At 45.6% G+C, this 16,918-nt stretch overlaps 2 protein-coding genes across 3 annotated transcripts in view; both read right to left on the reverse strand.

The window, feature by feature from the left end:
* cdh19 (cadherin 19, type 2) overlaps positions 1-13,706 on the reverse strand; it is a 74,439-nt gene extending 60,733 nt beyond the window's left edge. For both annotated transcript variants that reach the window (XM_086102510.1, XM_086102508.1), the window contains exon 1: positions 13,586-13,706. The gene's annotated coding sequence lies outside the window, so the exon portion shown is untranslated. The remainder of the gene's footprint in view (positions 1-13,585) is intronic.
* Positions 4,934-13,988, reverse strand: dselb (dermatan sulfate epimerase like b). The gene is made up of 3 exons (XM_086102503.1): positions 13,975-13,988; positions 13,586-13,710; positions 4,934-10,368 (listed from the first exon to the last, which is right to left on the reverse strand). The coding sequence occupies exon 3, from the start codon at positions 9,899-9,901 to the stop codon at positions 6,281-6,283; it is 3,621 nt and encodes a 1,206-aa protein (XP_085958629.1). The 5' UTR covers positions 9,902-10,368; positions 13,586-13,710; positions 13,975-13,988; the 3' UTR covers positions 4,934-6,280.
* Between the last annotated feature and the right edge of the window lie 2,930 nt (positions 13,989-16,918).

Raw genomic sequence — 16,918 nt, forward strand, 5'->3', positions numbered from 1 at the left:
TCAATAAAACGAGTCGGGCGTCACGCCCATTACACAATGATCGATATGCGGCCAAAACATCGCTTCCAATGAAAGACAAGATGAAGCATATTAAAATGAAATAGATGTGAATGATCACAGCTATTTTGACTTTCCTTGGTGCTTTTTCTGAAAGACAACATGAAAGCCGGGCAGCAGAACAGAAAGCCAGAAAGAATAAAGGAAAAGGCTGGCTGGTTGCCGATGAAGGCCGCGTGTGATATAACGAACTGCATTATTAACGTCTCAGTCGGGAACAGCGCAAACAGGTGGGCGTCTCCCGTGGAGCGCATCAACGCTCGCCCAACTTATTCAACGGGTTATGTTCAATCTTTTCGGGGGAAGCGGAACAAGAACATCAAGCGTGATTGTACAGCGAGTCAAGGTACTTGGTGGTCCCTTTTGAACCGATTGGGGACATGTTACGTGTGGTGTCTCCGGAGACAGCGCGAACGACGCTCTGGGGACTCATTAAACCATGACTCCCGAGCGCACCGACGTGTTGTACTTTCAACTTTCTGGATGTTTATGTTCCGCGCCGAAAAAGATCCGCTCTTTTTATGGGAAAAAATAATTCCGTAGAGCTGAAACCAAATGGCCACGACTGAAAGAGTCCAAATGGAAACAAAGTCAAACCATGCATAAGTTCACTTTCCCAAAGGATCTCTCTGTTGATCACCATTCTATACGTGCACCCACCATCTGTCCATTTTGCCCGACATATACTCAAGCATCCATCAGCCATCTGTCAATCATCCATTGATTTCCTTGGCTCACCATTCATCCATCGCTCCATCTGTCCGTCACAAACCATCAAGCCTGACATTCAAGCCTTCCCATCCTATCGTCTGCCACTTCACCCGGCATCCATCTGTCCATCCAGCCACTTTACAATCGTTTCCATTCATTCATGTCTGTCAGTCAGCCATTTACAAACCAGTAAATGTGAGCATTTCATGGTTGACCGGCCATTTATCCACTTAATGTCAGACATACATTTTGTCAACCATCTGTACATGCATCCACTTTTCCATTGCAACTGTCGATCTGTCCTTCCATCCATTTTGGCACATGATCATCCATACACTGTCCCATCCTTCCATACAAGCAAGAATAAACTACATCAGTCTGACCTGGGCTGGGTGATATGACTGAAAAGTGTATCACAACCAAAGTATTTCACATTGGTCGATATGGAAAATTAACGATTGAAAATTAGGACCCGGGGGGAAAAAAAGGCTGAATTTAGCTCATTTCATTTTAACATATTTATTTCCTTCCAACCATCCATCACCCCTCTATTCATCTATGTATTCACTGGTTGTTTCTTCCGTGCATCAGTTCAATGAAGCTAGTGCTTCTGTTCATCAGCCCATGTGTTCATGAACAACATCAAAAGTAGAATTGACAAGAGTCCAACAGGAGGAATCGAATGCACCGTTGGTGCAAAGCTGGACAAATATCTTGACACTTTTCTTGGACTTCATTTTGTGTCATTGTTTAACAGTAGCTGGCATTGGCGCAATTGCCTTGAGTCAGTCTCAGCAGAGCTCCCCTTAAAAGAATAATATTCACAATGGGATTGCGCATACAGTCAATCAGGTGGCATTGGTGTGCGCGGAATAACAATGAAGAAAAACGATTAAGTTGTTCCCCGCAAAGGCTGAGCCACTTAAACGTCAAGCGCACGCGCACACACGCATGCACGAAGACACCCCTGCTGCTTCTTCGGAGGAAGATATTTTCAATTAATCACACCGTCTCATCAATAATGCATCACCCCTGCAGCCCCGTCGCTCTTGCGTGGACATTTAATGAGGCAGCCTGGCCAGAGGGACCATCCCATTTGTCAGCGCTCGACGCCGTTGTTAAGGTAACACCTTCGGCTTGTGACTCAATAAGACCCGTCCGTCAAAGATGGCGGAGGGGTTGCAACTTCACACTTGAAGCCAAATTTTATGGAAGACGCAACTTTTTCCTGACAAAAAGTTTGCATGGCTGCTGGTTTGGTCAGGCAGATTAAAATGATATGTGTATATTAAAGGGGAAGTCAACCACAAAGCTTTTCCACGGCAAAAAGAATAGGGGTAAAGTGCCCATGTCTGTATCTTGCGCTGATTAAAAAATACAAACATCAAGAATACTTTTGGTGCATGAAATTCTTGTCTGGGAGCTGTTATTGTGTTGTAATCCTGCACTGTGACTAATATTAGATCAGCGTTGTCCTCCTCAAGTTGCAGTAATTAGTCATGGACCAGGCACCGCTTGTAATTAGGCTAAGCGCGTTATGCCCGTGAAAGCAGAAACCTCGGACACGTCCAGGTGGCATCTTTGTTCATCGGATCTTTAACACAACAAACTAAGAATTGAAATTATTATGATTAAAACACTTGTCCCACTTCGAGTTTGCGCTATGGCTAGCCTGGCCTTAAGAATGGGATGCATTGTGCACATAAAAGAGGGGGCCGCTCCCGCCGCTCGCCTTCTCTGCCAGCACAGGCCACAGCTGGATTCAATCTTACAGATAACATAAACCCTGTTCAATTTTTTTCTCCGTCCCAACTTCTCAGAATCTAATTCAATTGGCGGCTTGCTCTCCATTTACTGCATCATAATTACTTATTCACTTACAAGTGATGTCATCTTTGTTCATATATCTATGATTGTGGCGTACAGTGACAGGGAGAATAATCAAACTCTCCTCCACGAAATGGCAATAAGTCCAACTCAAATTAGTGTATCACAATACAGCAGAGCCTTGAAATGCGAATGACCCATTAGTCGGGTCACTTTGTCAAGATATGAGCCATGAGGAAGGCAACAGCTCATATCGTAACTTGGAACATCTGAACTGGCAGATGTGCTCATCGCTCAACCGCCAAATGCTGTAGCTTCACGTGGTTGCTCAGCTTGCTAGCTCAGCTTGTTAGCTTAGCTCGCTAGCACAACGGATAGTAACCGGGCCTTATGTTGGAAGTAAGATGTTACCACTTAACCAACAACAGCAGACCATTATTTTAGGAACAAAACAAAATAGTATGTGGGAGTTGACAATGGAGTGTTTAATTCTAGCTTATTATATTTAGCCATTCACAAGCTAAGAAGGGTGTAGCAATTGTTTTGGGTTTTTTTTTAATTAATCGTTGCTTAATTTGGAGCAGACAACGTTGTACCAGTTATCTTTTTAGGGATTAAAATGACTGCAAACAATTTAAAAAGTAAATGGGTTTTTGTTTTGTTTGGGGGGGGGGGCGGAGTGACTCTGCTGATGACCACATTGCTAATGCTTTCAGAACATAGATTTAGAGAAAAAAAAAAAAAAACACTGCCTGTCTTGGGGCTGGCACACGAGCTGTTGAGTTTTGCTTGGACGACCGTGTAGCCTGAAAAGGTTTGCCTGTCTTATTGACGGATTGAAGTGGATTGGCGGACAGCCGTTAAATATCTCAAAGTCCGAAAATGCATGAGTAACTAAACAGAAGATATCTGTGTTTACACGGCGCTGTGATTGTCCAGTCTACACTTTAGGTGGGGTGTGACCTAGTCAAAGGTCAAGTGGAGGCGAATGAGCCATACCAGCGAGCATTAACAGAGTCTCCTTTGCTTTCGGGTTAAAATTTGTTTTGATAATCAGCAAAGAGAGGCGGGCCGGGCCTCATTAGGCAGCACCCGCCTGCCTTTTTATTGGCACCCAAATTAACTAGCCGGCGGCTTCAAATTGACAAAGCGTCATATCTACTGGCGGCTAATCTATTCACCACGACAAAGGCAGCGGGTTCAAATCACATCTGCAGAACTGCAAACGAACGATCATACATAAATAAGACATTACACTAGCTGGTGCTACGTTTTTATCCCCCCCAAAAAAGGTGTGGTCTAAAACATGAAAAGTACTTCCTTTTCTCTGAAATATTAATTATCCATTTATTCGTGTCAGAGAGGCTCGAAATACAATTTGGAAAAGAACTGAAGTTCATAATTTGAAATTGAAAATTAATAAGAGGCTATTATTGACTCAAAAAAAATGCGTGTATGCATGGAAAATAAACAGCTCAAGACATTTGTGTAAATCGTGAACGTTTTTAGGAGAGTGTGGAGGTTAGAGAAGAGTATTCTGAGCTACTGTGAAGATACTCCCACATGAGGAAATTTGGAGGGAAAAAAAAAAAAGTGGTGCAACTTGTGGAAACAAGTTGAGCTGAGTCAGATGAAATATTTGCCCGAGGTGCTTTCAACCAGCAGCATCGTGGATGGACTTTCCCAAATGTTCCCTTGGTTAACTTTAGTCTGCCTTTCATTAAGAGGAAAACAGAATGCATCTGCTTAAATTTCTGCCATTTTAACATTGAGCCAGATCACTACATTCTGTTTGGTTTTCATTTTTTATGATTTTTCTGTTTTATTAAAACACAATGTTAGTGCGCCGAGTTTTTTTTTTTTTGTTTGTTTGAACTGTTGCATATGTTTTTCGGATTCTGAATTATTTATCATTACTTTTGTTTACATTCTTCCACTGGCTCATTGTGAGGAACCAAGGGTAAATTTAAACACCCACCTCCAGGAAAAACGAGCCGACTGGCCACTTCATTAGGTACACCTGCAGACTACAACAGTTTCCCAAACTTTGACCCAAAGCACATACAGATGGATATTTTAATCGTTTTTTTTCTGAGGCAGTGTGGTTCAACATGAATCTATATAACTGATCTACAGGAATAACGTCCAAGGCCAACCCCCAAAAAAACTCACCACATCTAATATTTTGAGCCAACCCAAAACAAGCAGAAGCACTTTCTGCACACAGGTGTGCCTAATGAACTGTCTCCAGACACTCTTCTGTGCTTTGAAAGAAAAAAAAAACCCACATGCAGCGAATGAAGAATGATGCTTAAACAAACCAAAGAAACACTTATTCATGATTTATTTCTTTATTTTCCTTTCCATCTGAAAAGACACCCCTCGGACTTGAAGGCCGCACCCATCGAAAGAGTGCAAAAACATGTTGGAACCGATGAGACTGGCACAGCCACAGTGAAACAAGTGCCCCTCCCCGCCCTCCTCTGACATCATTAGACATCTGATTGACCGAGGCAGAAAAATGGAAACTGCTTGCCTCTGCGACACCTCGTTTGTGACATTTTGCAGATTAATACGAGCCGCCGACTCAAGGAGGGATGCTCTGGAAAATTGCTTTGACTGGAAATGTGTCACTGCTGACAGAGACTCACTCTCTCTCTCTCTCTTTTTTTTCCTGATCCCCATTTAACACATTCCTCTGATCTAATTCAATAAACGCCGGGGGAGGTTGAATACTAATCATATCCACACCCCCTCCCTATGGGTGACACACATCGTTGGAACCCACAAACACTTGATGGGGGTATGTACTGTACATGAATAGTGCCCCAAATAGTCAAAAGTGCGCAAAATGTCACCACATCTTCAAATAAACCCCACACAAAATACGAGCCACTAAACCTGTTTTTAAAGGGAAGCAGCATTTGATCATCGAGACAAATGAGGTCTCTATATTTTCAGGCATCCGCAGGTGTCAGATGTGACAAAGAAACAGGTCTCGACAACTGCCCAGGCTGCCTGACGACTGACAAAACGCCACATGAATGGGCGCGGGTTTACCTGCTGGTGATGAATGCATTTGTTTTTTACTTTGGATGAACACTGCATGTGACAAGGCTTAGGGCAAAGTTCAAGTGAGGATTTCAACTCCATTGCTCTATTGCTTTTTTTTTTTTTTTTTACCATATTGTTGATGATATAATTCCACATACTTAAGATTTCTCTTTTGTTGACAATGCAAAAGACCTTTTCCTTGACACCTGATGAATTTGAAGCTGACGTCCGATACCTGACAGATTCAGTTGATGTGACCTGTTGCTTTTTTTTTTTTTCTTTCAAACACCTGAGGATCTCCTGCAATGCAAACCGGACCCTTGACAAAAGATAATCAACAAAAAGAATAAATAGCTGTACATGTTCCGTAACAGTACATCCCTTCAGCAGCATAAAAACAGATGCTGACATCACAAATTGAGGACTCAGAACTGGTCCTTTCTTATTAAGACTCACAGAAACAATGACCTTCGATCCACTTTTAAGACACACATCATTACGTGTGAATAATAAGTTTTATCATATCCATTTTAATATAAAATGCACCAATTTCCGAGTCAACACCCGTTGCTTGCTCGATGTGTAACACGTCGAGTTAAAAATCAGTGCAAACAATGACAGCAGTGCAGAGTTAGCTGGGCAAGCGGCCGTAGCCCAGCCTCTTCATTAAACCCCCGCAGATATCCTCCACCGACCTCACATCCCGCCGCGGCATTTTCTGTTGCCACGTGGCGATGTTGGCCGGGGAGATGTCACCCTCGTACTGCAGACTGTACAGGTTGGTGGATGTCGTGAACGCCAGCTGATTGAGGGCGGCGGGAGACAACGGCAGTCCCAGGAAGGTGTGGATCCCCTCCGCTGTCTCCTGTGGGGAGTTGACAACGTCCTCAAAGCGCACTTGGAGGTAGGAGTCCTCTGGGAGGCTCTGGCTCACCCGCACCACAGAAGCTGTGTGGGCGAGCCACAGGTGGGACAGTATCAAGACCGGGTCACTCTCCTTACGGGCAATAAGTCCTCTGAGAGTGTTGAACTCGGGCGCTATGCTCGGGCAGCCATCCTTCATGGCGTCCTCCTTGAATATCAAGGAAAGGTGCTGAGGGATGTTCTTCAGGGAGTACAGGCTGGGCTCACTGTTGTACAACATGAGATAAATCCATGCTCGAGGGTCTCTCACCACATAGAGGCTTTTTAGGGAAGGCCCCACAACCTCCCGAATGAAAGGGAGCTTCAGCGCCCAGCTCCCGCTTCGCATGTTCAGAACAACACGGCTGTTTGGGTACTCAGCCATGTGGCGCCTCAGCTCCCGGATGTACTCCACATCTCTGTCCATGCTGGCTCGTAGCTTGCCTTTCAGTTCCGCCGACGGCTCCCTCCGCCTGGACCGTTTCTTTGAGTCTGGACCGGAGGCACTGCGTGCGGGCAGCAGGGCCCAGTTTTCTTCTGCTAGCTGAATGTTCTGCAGGTGTAGCTTGGTGTTGTAGACCAGTGAGTGGAGCCAGCCCTGGATCATCTTGAAGCGTCCCAGCTTGGCTTCAGACCAGGACCACTCACAAGCATCCACGAGAGAGTCAAACTCAAACTCTGTCTCTGGGATGTCCAAGTGCTCGGTGGGCACCCTGATGTAAACAAAGTCCGAGCTGTTGTAGAAAAGGTGCTTGAGGATCTCCGCCCCCGAGCCGGGCAGGGTCGCAATGAGGACGGTGGGCAGGGGGAGCTGGCGCTGCTCGTGCAGCCGGCCTAGCCAGTCAGATTCGCTTTTCCACTTTACCCCGCAAAGGAGCCGATCACAGCTGTTGGACACAAAGAGCAGGCCGGCGATCCACAGGAAGAGGACAGTGAGCAGAGCATAGGGCATTAGCCGCCGCAGCCTGAAGCACACATCGTAAAACTTCCTCAACATGACAAGGAAAGCGGCAGCAGCACAGAGAATCACACCTGCCATCACGTTGAGCGTGAAGACCAAGTCAAAGAGTTGATTGTCACTGCTCGTCTTTTTGGGGACCAGCTGTGTCCCCGACCCGAATCGAGTGGTTTGATATCGGTCTTCCACCTTACAGTGGCCACCGTACCCTAAATATGCCTCCCTCGCCCCAATGTCTTTGTAATTTGTCGCTATGGACACTATCGTCTCTGTGTTATTAATCATCAACGAGAGTCTCACGCCATTTTTGCTGCTATCTATAAATTTACAGCTGGACACTTTGACGTACGGCCCATGGAACACATACGCTGTCCTGCTAACAGCATCTGTTATCGGGAAAGTTACATTAACATATTGCGTCCACCGCTTTTTAAACTCGGCCGCCTGTTCCGCCTCTTGTATGTGGCTTTCGGGACTATGCCCCTTGCTGTCAAACCAAAACATTTTATAGTGCGCGTCCCACACATCCATCATGGCGCCGTTGTAGCGATCCATGAACCTGAACGGAACGTATTTAAAGTCGATGTCCAAGTTGTGGAAAAAAGCGCTGAGCGACCTCACAGGCGAGTCAGCCGCTTTCTCCACATGATCGAGCACCAGAAGCGTTTGGGAATTGAGCAAGACCAGAGCTCTGTACACGCTCTGCAGCCTCATGGAGGGGGAGTACGCCGACACCGCTTCCCCACTGGTGAACATGGTGTCCCCGTGCGACGATGCTACAATCACCTCGCCGCTGGTGTCGCCAACCCCCTCATCGTTCCAGCGCAGCCACTTGACGCACTCGCCTAGCTGACCCTCCCATGGAGCATTACACTGACTCGTAGGTGAGGGACCGAAGACCAGCACGTTGTTAAGGTAGCTCAACTTTGGTCCATAAAGTGCTTCCGACACAAACACTTGCCCGTTAGGAGCAAAGGTAAAAGAATTCTGGTCTGGGTGCTCGTGACCCGGGTTAAAACTATTCCAACCGTGCACCCACGAGTACGGTTTCTCATGGACTATGTCGTAAACTGCGCGGCCACCCAGCTTGCCGGACTTGAAGGAAACAAAAGTGTTTCCCTGGCCGCTGGGCAGCCCGGCACCATAGGTCACGACGCCCCAGTTGGAGAAAATGTGCATGCTGGCTTTGCCAAAGCCGAGGGGAGGCTGCGAGGCCAGACGCGCATCATACCAGATGTACTCCGTGTGCAGCGTGGCCCAGCGCTGAGCCAACGACTGTCCCATGGGGCCGTCCTTGGGTCGATGCTTACGGATCTGCTGAGCCAGCCAGTTCCCCGTGCCGTTCCTCAGGACAAAGGAGTCAAGGAACACCAGCTGACTCTCCGGCCCGTAGAACCAGTTGTAGTTGGAGTCTGCGATGCCCACTGACCTCTGGAAGCCAGGCAGGAGGGTGGCGTAGTAGAACCAAAAGTGTGCCCTCAGCCAGTTGTTCAGCGTGTTGTCGATGCTAAAGTGCCGCAGGGCCAAGAAGACGTACTGCGTGATGGACTTGGCCGTGTAGCTCCCGTACGCCACCCCCTCATCTAGCGTGCCGTCCACCACGTGGTTGAGCAAGAACATGGTTTTCTCCATGTAGTTAACCGCCACTTGTTTCCAAAGCATAGACTCCGGGTCGTCGTGAGACCCCACCACGATGGCCCCGGTCAGAAGGGCCACTACGTTGGTGGTCTGGTGATTGTGGAGATACTGCCGGCCCCAGCCCCTGTACTTGGAGAAGTCATAAAGCGCCGCCGTTTGCGAGCGGATCTTGTTGAGGTAAACGTCTCTCCGCCGTACGTCCAGGTAGGCATAAATAAAGTCATAGGCCGTGGCGAACCCAGTGAGGGAGTGTGCCATTGGGACCTCGTCGTGGGGCGCGCTGGTTACCTTCCAGTTTGGGTACTCGGCCATCCTGTCCATAAATTTGATGAGGAATTGCAGGGCGGCTGAGTCCTCGGGGCACAGCAGGCAGTACAGTGCCAGGGGAGGTAGGTTGTTCCCGTAAATCTCGTTCCACTTGCTTGTAAACTCCTCATGCTTGGCAGGTGGAAGGAAAGACGGACCGTTGGACAGCATGGTGAGCGCGGCCGCCCGGATGACTTTAAATATATGACTGTGGCTGCCGGAGGACCTTTGCCTCATTTGCTGTACGTCTCCGGGGCCAAAATATAGACCCGGGTGGGAGAACGCCACCTGCTCCTCAGCCATTCGGTCCCCGGCCAACTGGATCTGCAGCAAGTCGTCCGAAAAAACGTCTCTGTCAGTGGTGTTAAGGACCCCCGAGAAGGCTGCTCCTACTGCCCAGAGTGGGAGTAGAAGGTAAGCCCAGTTAAGTGCCATGCTGGGGTTCATTGCTTTAAAACACTCCTTTTATCAAAGATGGAACATCCCAGAGTGAAGTCCAGTAAAGCCAAAAAAATAAAGTCCTCGTGGAGAGAAAAACTTCAGTGCACTTTCCACATGTACGCACACGGAGAGTGAAGAAACATGTCTTAGAATGCCAAAAAACTGCCTTGAATGTTTCCATCAGTCCTCCGATCCACAGAGAAAGAAAAAAAACCAACTCTCCTCGTTACACAAACATTATTCAGCCCCAGTCGTTGTCCGGTCCACAAAGGCACTGCGAGGAGCCCGACCGAGCCGCAGCATCCATGGAGTCGCACAGCGGAGAGCGACGCTCCTCCACGGGCCACATTGCTCGCGTTTAGACCGGGCTGCACAGCTCCAGGCTGCGGGGGCTGGACGGATCACAGACGCACCGCAAGCCCCCCTTCCTCTCCTTCACTCCCTCTCCCCTTGTTCCAACTCCTCCTCTCCGCCTCGGAAAAGGGAGGAAAGTTGTCGTCACTCTTCAAGTATTCACGGACATTTTTTTCCACATTGTGCGCAGCAAATCAACCACCTCAGAGGATGAGGAGGAGGAGGAGGCAGCCGATGATGACTATTGCAGAAGATCCACGCACGCAGCGGAGGTGTCGCGTCGACGTGTGCTGGCGTGGACTAAAACGCGCGCACATAGTCTGACGCTGCATACAAGTGTGCGCAATCTGTGTCGTCGTCGTCTCGCTCTTTCAACACTGATTGTTTTCCAGGCAAGTGGAGCTGCTGGAAATATCATGTACCGAGTGGGTGCTAGAGGGCGCTGTGGCTCGAAGAGCAATCTCTCTCTCTTTCTCTCTCCCCCCCAACCCACCCCTGCATGCCGTGAGCAGTAAGTAGTGGTACATTGTTTTTTATATATATATATATATATATATATACACTTTTTTTTTAATGCGTCATTTGGTACCATTACAAAGTTTTTCAATCCAAGTCAAAGAAACCAAAGGGCAGCTCGCTCATGATGTTTCTCGGCTGAAATACATTCAATAATTGATGTGATGTCCCAAAACAAGTTGTTGTGGAGCAAGAGTCACATCCAATGTGACAATGACATGCAAAGGGAGCAACATTTAAGTGATGCAACGTGACGGATGTCATTAATGGAGGTTTTTATAAAGTAAAATATCACGGAGGTGTCCTCATGAAAATACTCACACTATTCTTGCTGTTGTTTTTGTATATAAGTAAATAACACAATATGAGTATGATTAAAAGAAATGCAGTTAAGCTGCAAAAACTGAACCAGAATATAGGAGCGAAGACAGCGGCTGCTGACCCACTTCTGTGAGGAAAAAATGTACAATTGTGTACTTGGAACGGAGCGTTGGCAAATAACTTCGGGTAGTGAGCCAAATGATGCTTCACCGTGACAAGTACAAGTCAGTTTTCACTACATCGTGCTTTGGAAGCAGTTTTGCAGGGTCGACTTTTCAACTGACTCTCGAAGGCGCATCAAATCCGGCTGAAGTTGGCACCTCGTCGTCGTCACGGCTCGGCAAAGTCGAGCCAGAGTTCAACCAGTGCGCCTCAATTAGCCTCAGCCCTCAGACGGACGTCAACGCGTCAGCCGCGGTCGCTCTGCTAGTGGGCTATGGCCGGGTAATGGTTGCCTGGCGACCAAAGAAGCTAATGAGAGAAGAGAGGCTGGCGGACTCCGGGGACATGATTGACTGGTGCTGTTTGAAGCCCCTCCAATAACCCCCTTGAAGCGTGCACGGACCGTGGCTGCCCTTGTTAAAAATATGACACGCTGAGTGCAACGGGGCTACAAATTCTTGAAAGACCCCCGCCATTCCCTCACCCGCTCAAACTATTTTTCCAAGGCTACCCCCCCACACACACACCTTGTGTCCAGTCTCACCCTGCGACCAATGTTGCTGGTAAAGCATCACAATCAATCAATCCCTGGAACGGACACAATCAATCATCCCTGGCCCACACTTAACATCTCAAATGAAGTTCATGAGCATGCGAGAAGATTGACTGCCTTCAGATCAACACGAGAAATTAACCAGCACAGGCCTGTCGGAAAGATTACCTATAACGCAACATGAGATTAAAAGGCAACTATAACAGTATATGGGTAATATTTTATCATTTCTAGCTGCATAACCTCCAATATGAACAAATATGCAGGAGTTTTCTTTTCGTTGGCCAGACAGTCGCAGTGTAAAACGCGCAGCAGTCAACTTGTGTGACTCCCGAGACAACTTTACAGTGTCACTCAAGGCAGCTTCTCCAGGAAGAAAATAAGAGGAGGAAGCGATCAGCGCAGACATTTGGCAGTCTGTCTCATTCCCTCAACGCCACGTTGCATAAATTCATGAGATTATTCGGGTTTCATTAAAACCCGCAAACAAGCACAAGTTCATCCGCAGTTCATATCAAAACAATGACTTGAAAAGCAATCCGAGGTACTGCTCCTGAATACAAATCGGTTGTTTCATACTAAATCAATAAAATGCCAATGTACTTGCTTTCGAAAACATTTTAACATAACTTGGGACACCTTCACTCGCCAAAAGACAGTTCTACAAACGTGTTTAACAGGCGCATATTGGCAAATAAATATGCAGAGTAAGCACTCTCATTTTCTCGGCAATCTATTGGTGATGACGTTTTCGACTTGCTCGGGCGAGAGCGGCAGGGAATCAAATAAACGATAAGGACGAGTGAGTGGATTCCCAGGCAAGATGAGAGCAGATTAAAACACACTTTGATGAAAAACGGAATTATGAGCGCGCGAGGTTGTCCTCGGCAAAACGCCGAAGTGCCTTCCCGAGCCTTCAATTCAATTCCCCGACGTCGCCTCCTCCTTTGATTTTTAATTCATTCCGAAGTTTCTCAGAGAAAGGTGGAAACTTTAGCTGAACGGTAAAGTCCTAACAATGACAGTTGAAGTCATCATTCACAGGAGTTATTTGGGAAAATGACTCACTCATTTGGCCTCATTTTCGAATTGCAACGGCAGCACTATACCAGAGTATTAGGGACACACTGTCTATCTATTATATACATAAAAAGCCATTTGCACACTTTGCAAAGCCAAATTCAAATACAATATTCACTGTACGTCTTTGATGTATCATCTTGGAGCAAATTACCCTGCTCAAGCTTCCTCCACGGGGGCCTCACAAATCAACACAACTAGATGATAGTGCTCATCATGGGCAGAACATTCAAGCAAAAAGTTTGGATACTTTTTTTGTTTGAGAAGAATGTAAGTAAGATGCCTGTAAAGCTGAGTCATTTGGATCGTTTTGTTCAATGGTTATATTTTACAGAAGAATTGTAATATCGAAATCAAAGAAAGCTCTTAGAAGCAGTCTTTGCATCTATGTTAATATTTATATTCTGATTTTATAATAATTCCAAGATTTTACTCTCAAATATGTGTTACAAGCTTCGTAAAAAAATAAGGGGGGGGGGGGTGCGATTAGTTATGGACAACCGTGCAACTGGTTTAGATTTTTTGATCGCTTGACAGTATTAATAATTCACACACAGCTGCAACCTTCATGAGGATAAGCTCTTCAGATAATGGATGGATATATGCAAGTTATTTTCAGGAGTTGCAACACTTTTAACTGCTGTTATTAAATAAACACTGCTATAAACCCTAAAAACATACATTATAAACACAAGTTGACTTACCTTATCTCCTGCTCAGTTGGACTGGCGTTTCAGCATGGAGAGTGCTCATGTCACTTCAGCTCACTTGTGAAAATTCACAAAAGCAGATTTTGTTGAGCCACAGATGAACGTTGCACGTCCACGCTCTGGAAGAAGAAATCACTTTAGAAAGCAGCAGACATGTTTATTTTTCAGTGTACACATTGTTACGCCCACCAATGTCATAAACAAGCCGAAACGTCACACAAACATATTTCCACCTGGTTTGGGAGTGTATTCTCATCACTGTTCCAAAGATCCGAATTCGTCAAATACCTTCAAAAACACTGGTCACCGAACTTCGACATCCTCATGTGAGCGATACAAGTACACAATAAGACGGTACAAATTTTAGATTTTGCACAATTTACCTCGACAGATCGTCTCAATTTGCAGTCCAAAGATGGCGTCGTCGTCGCCATGTTTGTCCAAAAGTGCTGCGTTCGAGGAAGTTGTGAAATCCGACATCCCACGGGGATTGTCCCAGTTCTGACCTCAGTGTTGACCTTGCCTGCAAGATGAATTCTCGCGGTATTTGCGAGTTCACACAAAAATAAATAATAGATAAACGAGGGCGACATATTTTGTCTTTATTTTTAATACCTTTTTATTCACTCAACAATACAAGATAAAAAACGTATTGTTTAAAATATAAAACGTTTTCTTAAAAAAATAGATTAATTCTCAAACAATACAACTTAATTATCATAAAATTCAGATTATTCCCCCTAAAAGTAACATTTATTTTGAAAGACTAAATGTAATTCAGAAACAATCAAAAACGTAAGTAAAATAAACATTTTCGTAAAATTATGAAAAAAATTACTTGATTGTAAAACGTAGGACTGAATATACGTACTTAACTGTTTAGAATAAATAAGGCTGAAACAATTTAAAAGAAACTTCCTTCTTTTCAGAAAACTATGTATTTATTCTCATTTTAACATAAAGAACAACATTGTCAGAACTAATAATATACAGTATTATAGATGTGGTCCACGTCAGAAACAGAAACATTTCTTGTCTTTATTATCAGCCACCCTCGGAGATTTCAAAAAAAGAAAAAAAGACTTTCTGATGTGATCGCGTGGGATAAAGATCAGCTTGGTCCATTTGGGACATTTCCTTTTGCTCTTGTGAGTTATTGTTCTTTTGCATGAATGAGCGCGTGTTCAGAGCCTTCTGGACAAGCTCAGCTTTTTGCATGCCACGTTCATGGCGAGCGACGGTACCAGCATTGCGCTCCTCGATTAAATAGTCCTGCTGGGACAAATGCGCTCTTCTCATTGGCCTGAGGTAGGGATTTTCATGACGTTTAGTCAAGCTCGGACATTCTGGACTTGACTTATTACCATGCTGTACCTACTTGCTTCAAACCCTAATTTCAAATCTCAACGTTTTTTGAAAAACATACCCCCATCTTGAAACCCTGTTTGAATTCCTAACCGCGGTTCGGAACCAAAATTTGACACCCTAACTATTGTGTGAAACCGCAACTCAGACTTCAACGACTCATTTGAAACCATATCCCTTGGTTTAAACCCGACTTTGAAACCCTAATCATTGACTTCAAACCCTATATTGAAAACCAAAAACTCGTTTTAAACCCTTAATGTGAAGTCCAAACCAGTTTCGAAAATCTAATTTAAAACCTTAACCCTATCCTAAAAGGATTGCGAGCACCTGCGGCAAAATTATCAGCATCAATAAACCCTTATCAATAGTGAGGGAGGGACATTAGTGAGACTTTCTCACATCGATCACGTTGAAGAACCATTTGGCGCCTGTGTTGTGTTTTGCGCACGTGCACGGGCTCAGTGAGTATACCTCACATCATGCTTAGCCAGCACGTCGCTGCTCTTTTCTTCTTCATCAGCCGTGTGGCGGCGTGGAGGTTGCACCTGATGACTGATAAGTTCGTCCTTCGCCGCTTATTTGATTAATGGACATCAATTAGGGGCAGCTTACGGCACACTGCAGGGAGGGCGGCCGTGACGCCCCTTTGAGCGCTTTCCACGCCTATCAAAGAGCACAAACCCATCCCCGGCTGGATGGAGGGGAAGAATCAAATTGCTGTTTCGCAGGAACCTGTCTTCATCAGCGCTAACATCACCTTGTGGGAGGTCCGCTTAGCCGTCTGCTATTACTTTACTACTCTGCCTCATCGCCATCCGCGGGAAGGGAAAGTCCACTCGTTGGCGATGAAAGGAGCCACACTCAAAATCGGCGGGTTTTCCATTTCTGCAATGAAAAAAAAAAGAAATTTCATAATAATCATTACTGAAAAAAAATGTTTGAATTAAGGTCAACAAAATACACAAAACAGAATTACAAATACATACATTACAAAAAAAAATACAAAACACTAAATAGTTTGGAAAATGCTTCCATATAACCTACCGTATCCATGGAAAATAAATTACAAAAATACATGCCTGAAGTTAATCAGAATAATACTCCGAAGATCCGGTATCTCCACTATACTGTCTTTGTTGATGCGCATGTTTTGTGCAAAACTTGACTTGAGATCTGCCACATGCACCAAAAACATGTCTTTTTCCCCCACTATTGTCAACATTAGACGATCGGATAATATACTATTGGATTGTTTTGGCCTTGGGGAGGTCACTTTTTTGTTTGTTTGTTTTTTTAGCAAACAAGCAGCTGAATACGACATGACCACTTAGTCAGCCATTAAGGGTGACAACTGCTTTTGAACTGCTTCCTGAAAGAATGATGACACGTTAGCACACGCCAGGCAGTTTCCGCTCTCTGTTTCCTTAACCGTACAGGAGATCAAAACTTGAAGCCATCCCAGAAACCTGGCTGAGTCACCGAGGCACAGCGTGGCGCAATACGGTCCCTGATGCTGATTTCTTGAAATATAAATAATGGAATTGCTGTAAGACTCAGACGACGGGTGGTGAGGGCAGCGGTAATTGCTGTGTTTAAAGGCTCAGGAATCAGATGGGCTCTGTGGGAGGTTGGCTTGGCTCCACCGCGACCTTGGATGTGTGTGTGTGACTTTCCCTCATGCTTCTCAGCGCCATCGGGAATCCCCGGTGAGCGTAGCAAGGCTCGTAGAGCGCCAGGCCTTTGGGCGACAATTAAAAAGATTGTTGTGCTCCCCTGCGATGTTCAATGTTCAACAACAGCGCACTGTGCTTCTTCAACGGGAGTTCTAATGGGAATTGTTGTTTTTACTAGATTACAAGAGTACTTCTTTTATTCATCGGGATGTATTTGTTTCTTTTATGTTGTTGGATCTGTTAGCTTTTCACTGCCAGCCGAGTTCCAGTTTACACAGATTTTCCA

The sequence above is a fragment of the Hippocampus guttulatus genome, chromosome 21, assembly GCF_054856545.1.
Source record: "Hippocampus guttulatus isolate MCC_2025c chromosome 21, RoL_Hgut_1.0, whole genome shotgun sequence".
NCBI classification, from domain to species: Eukaryota; Metazoa; Chordata; class Actinopteri; order Syngnathiformes; family Syngnathidae; genus Hippocampus; species Hippocampus guttulatus.

Excerpts from the sequence above, each read along its gene's own strand:
- dselb (XM_086102503.1), bottom strand. The coding sequence starts at position 9,901 with ATGAACCCCAGCATGGCACTTAACTGGGCTTACCTTCTACTCCCACTC.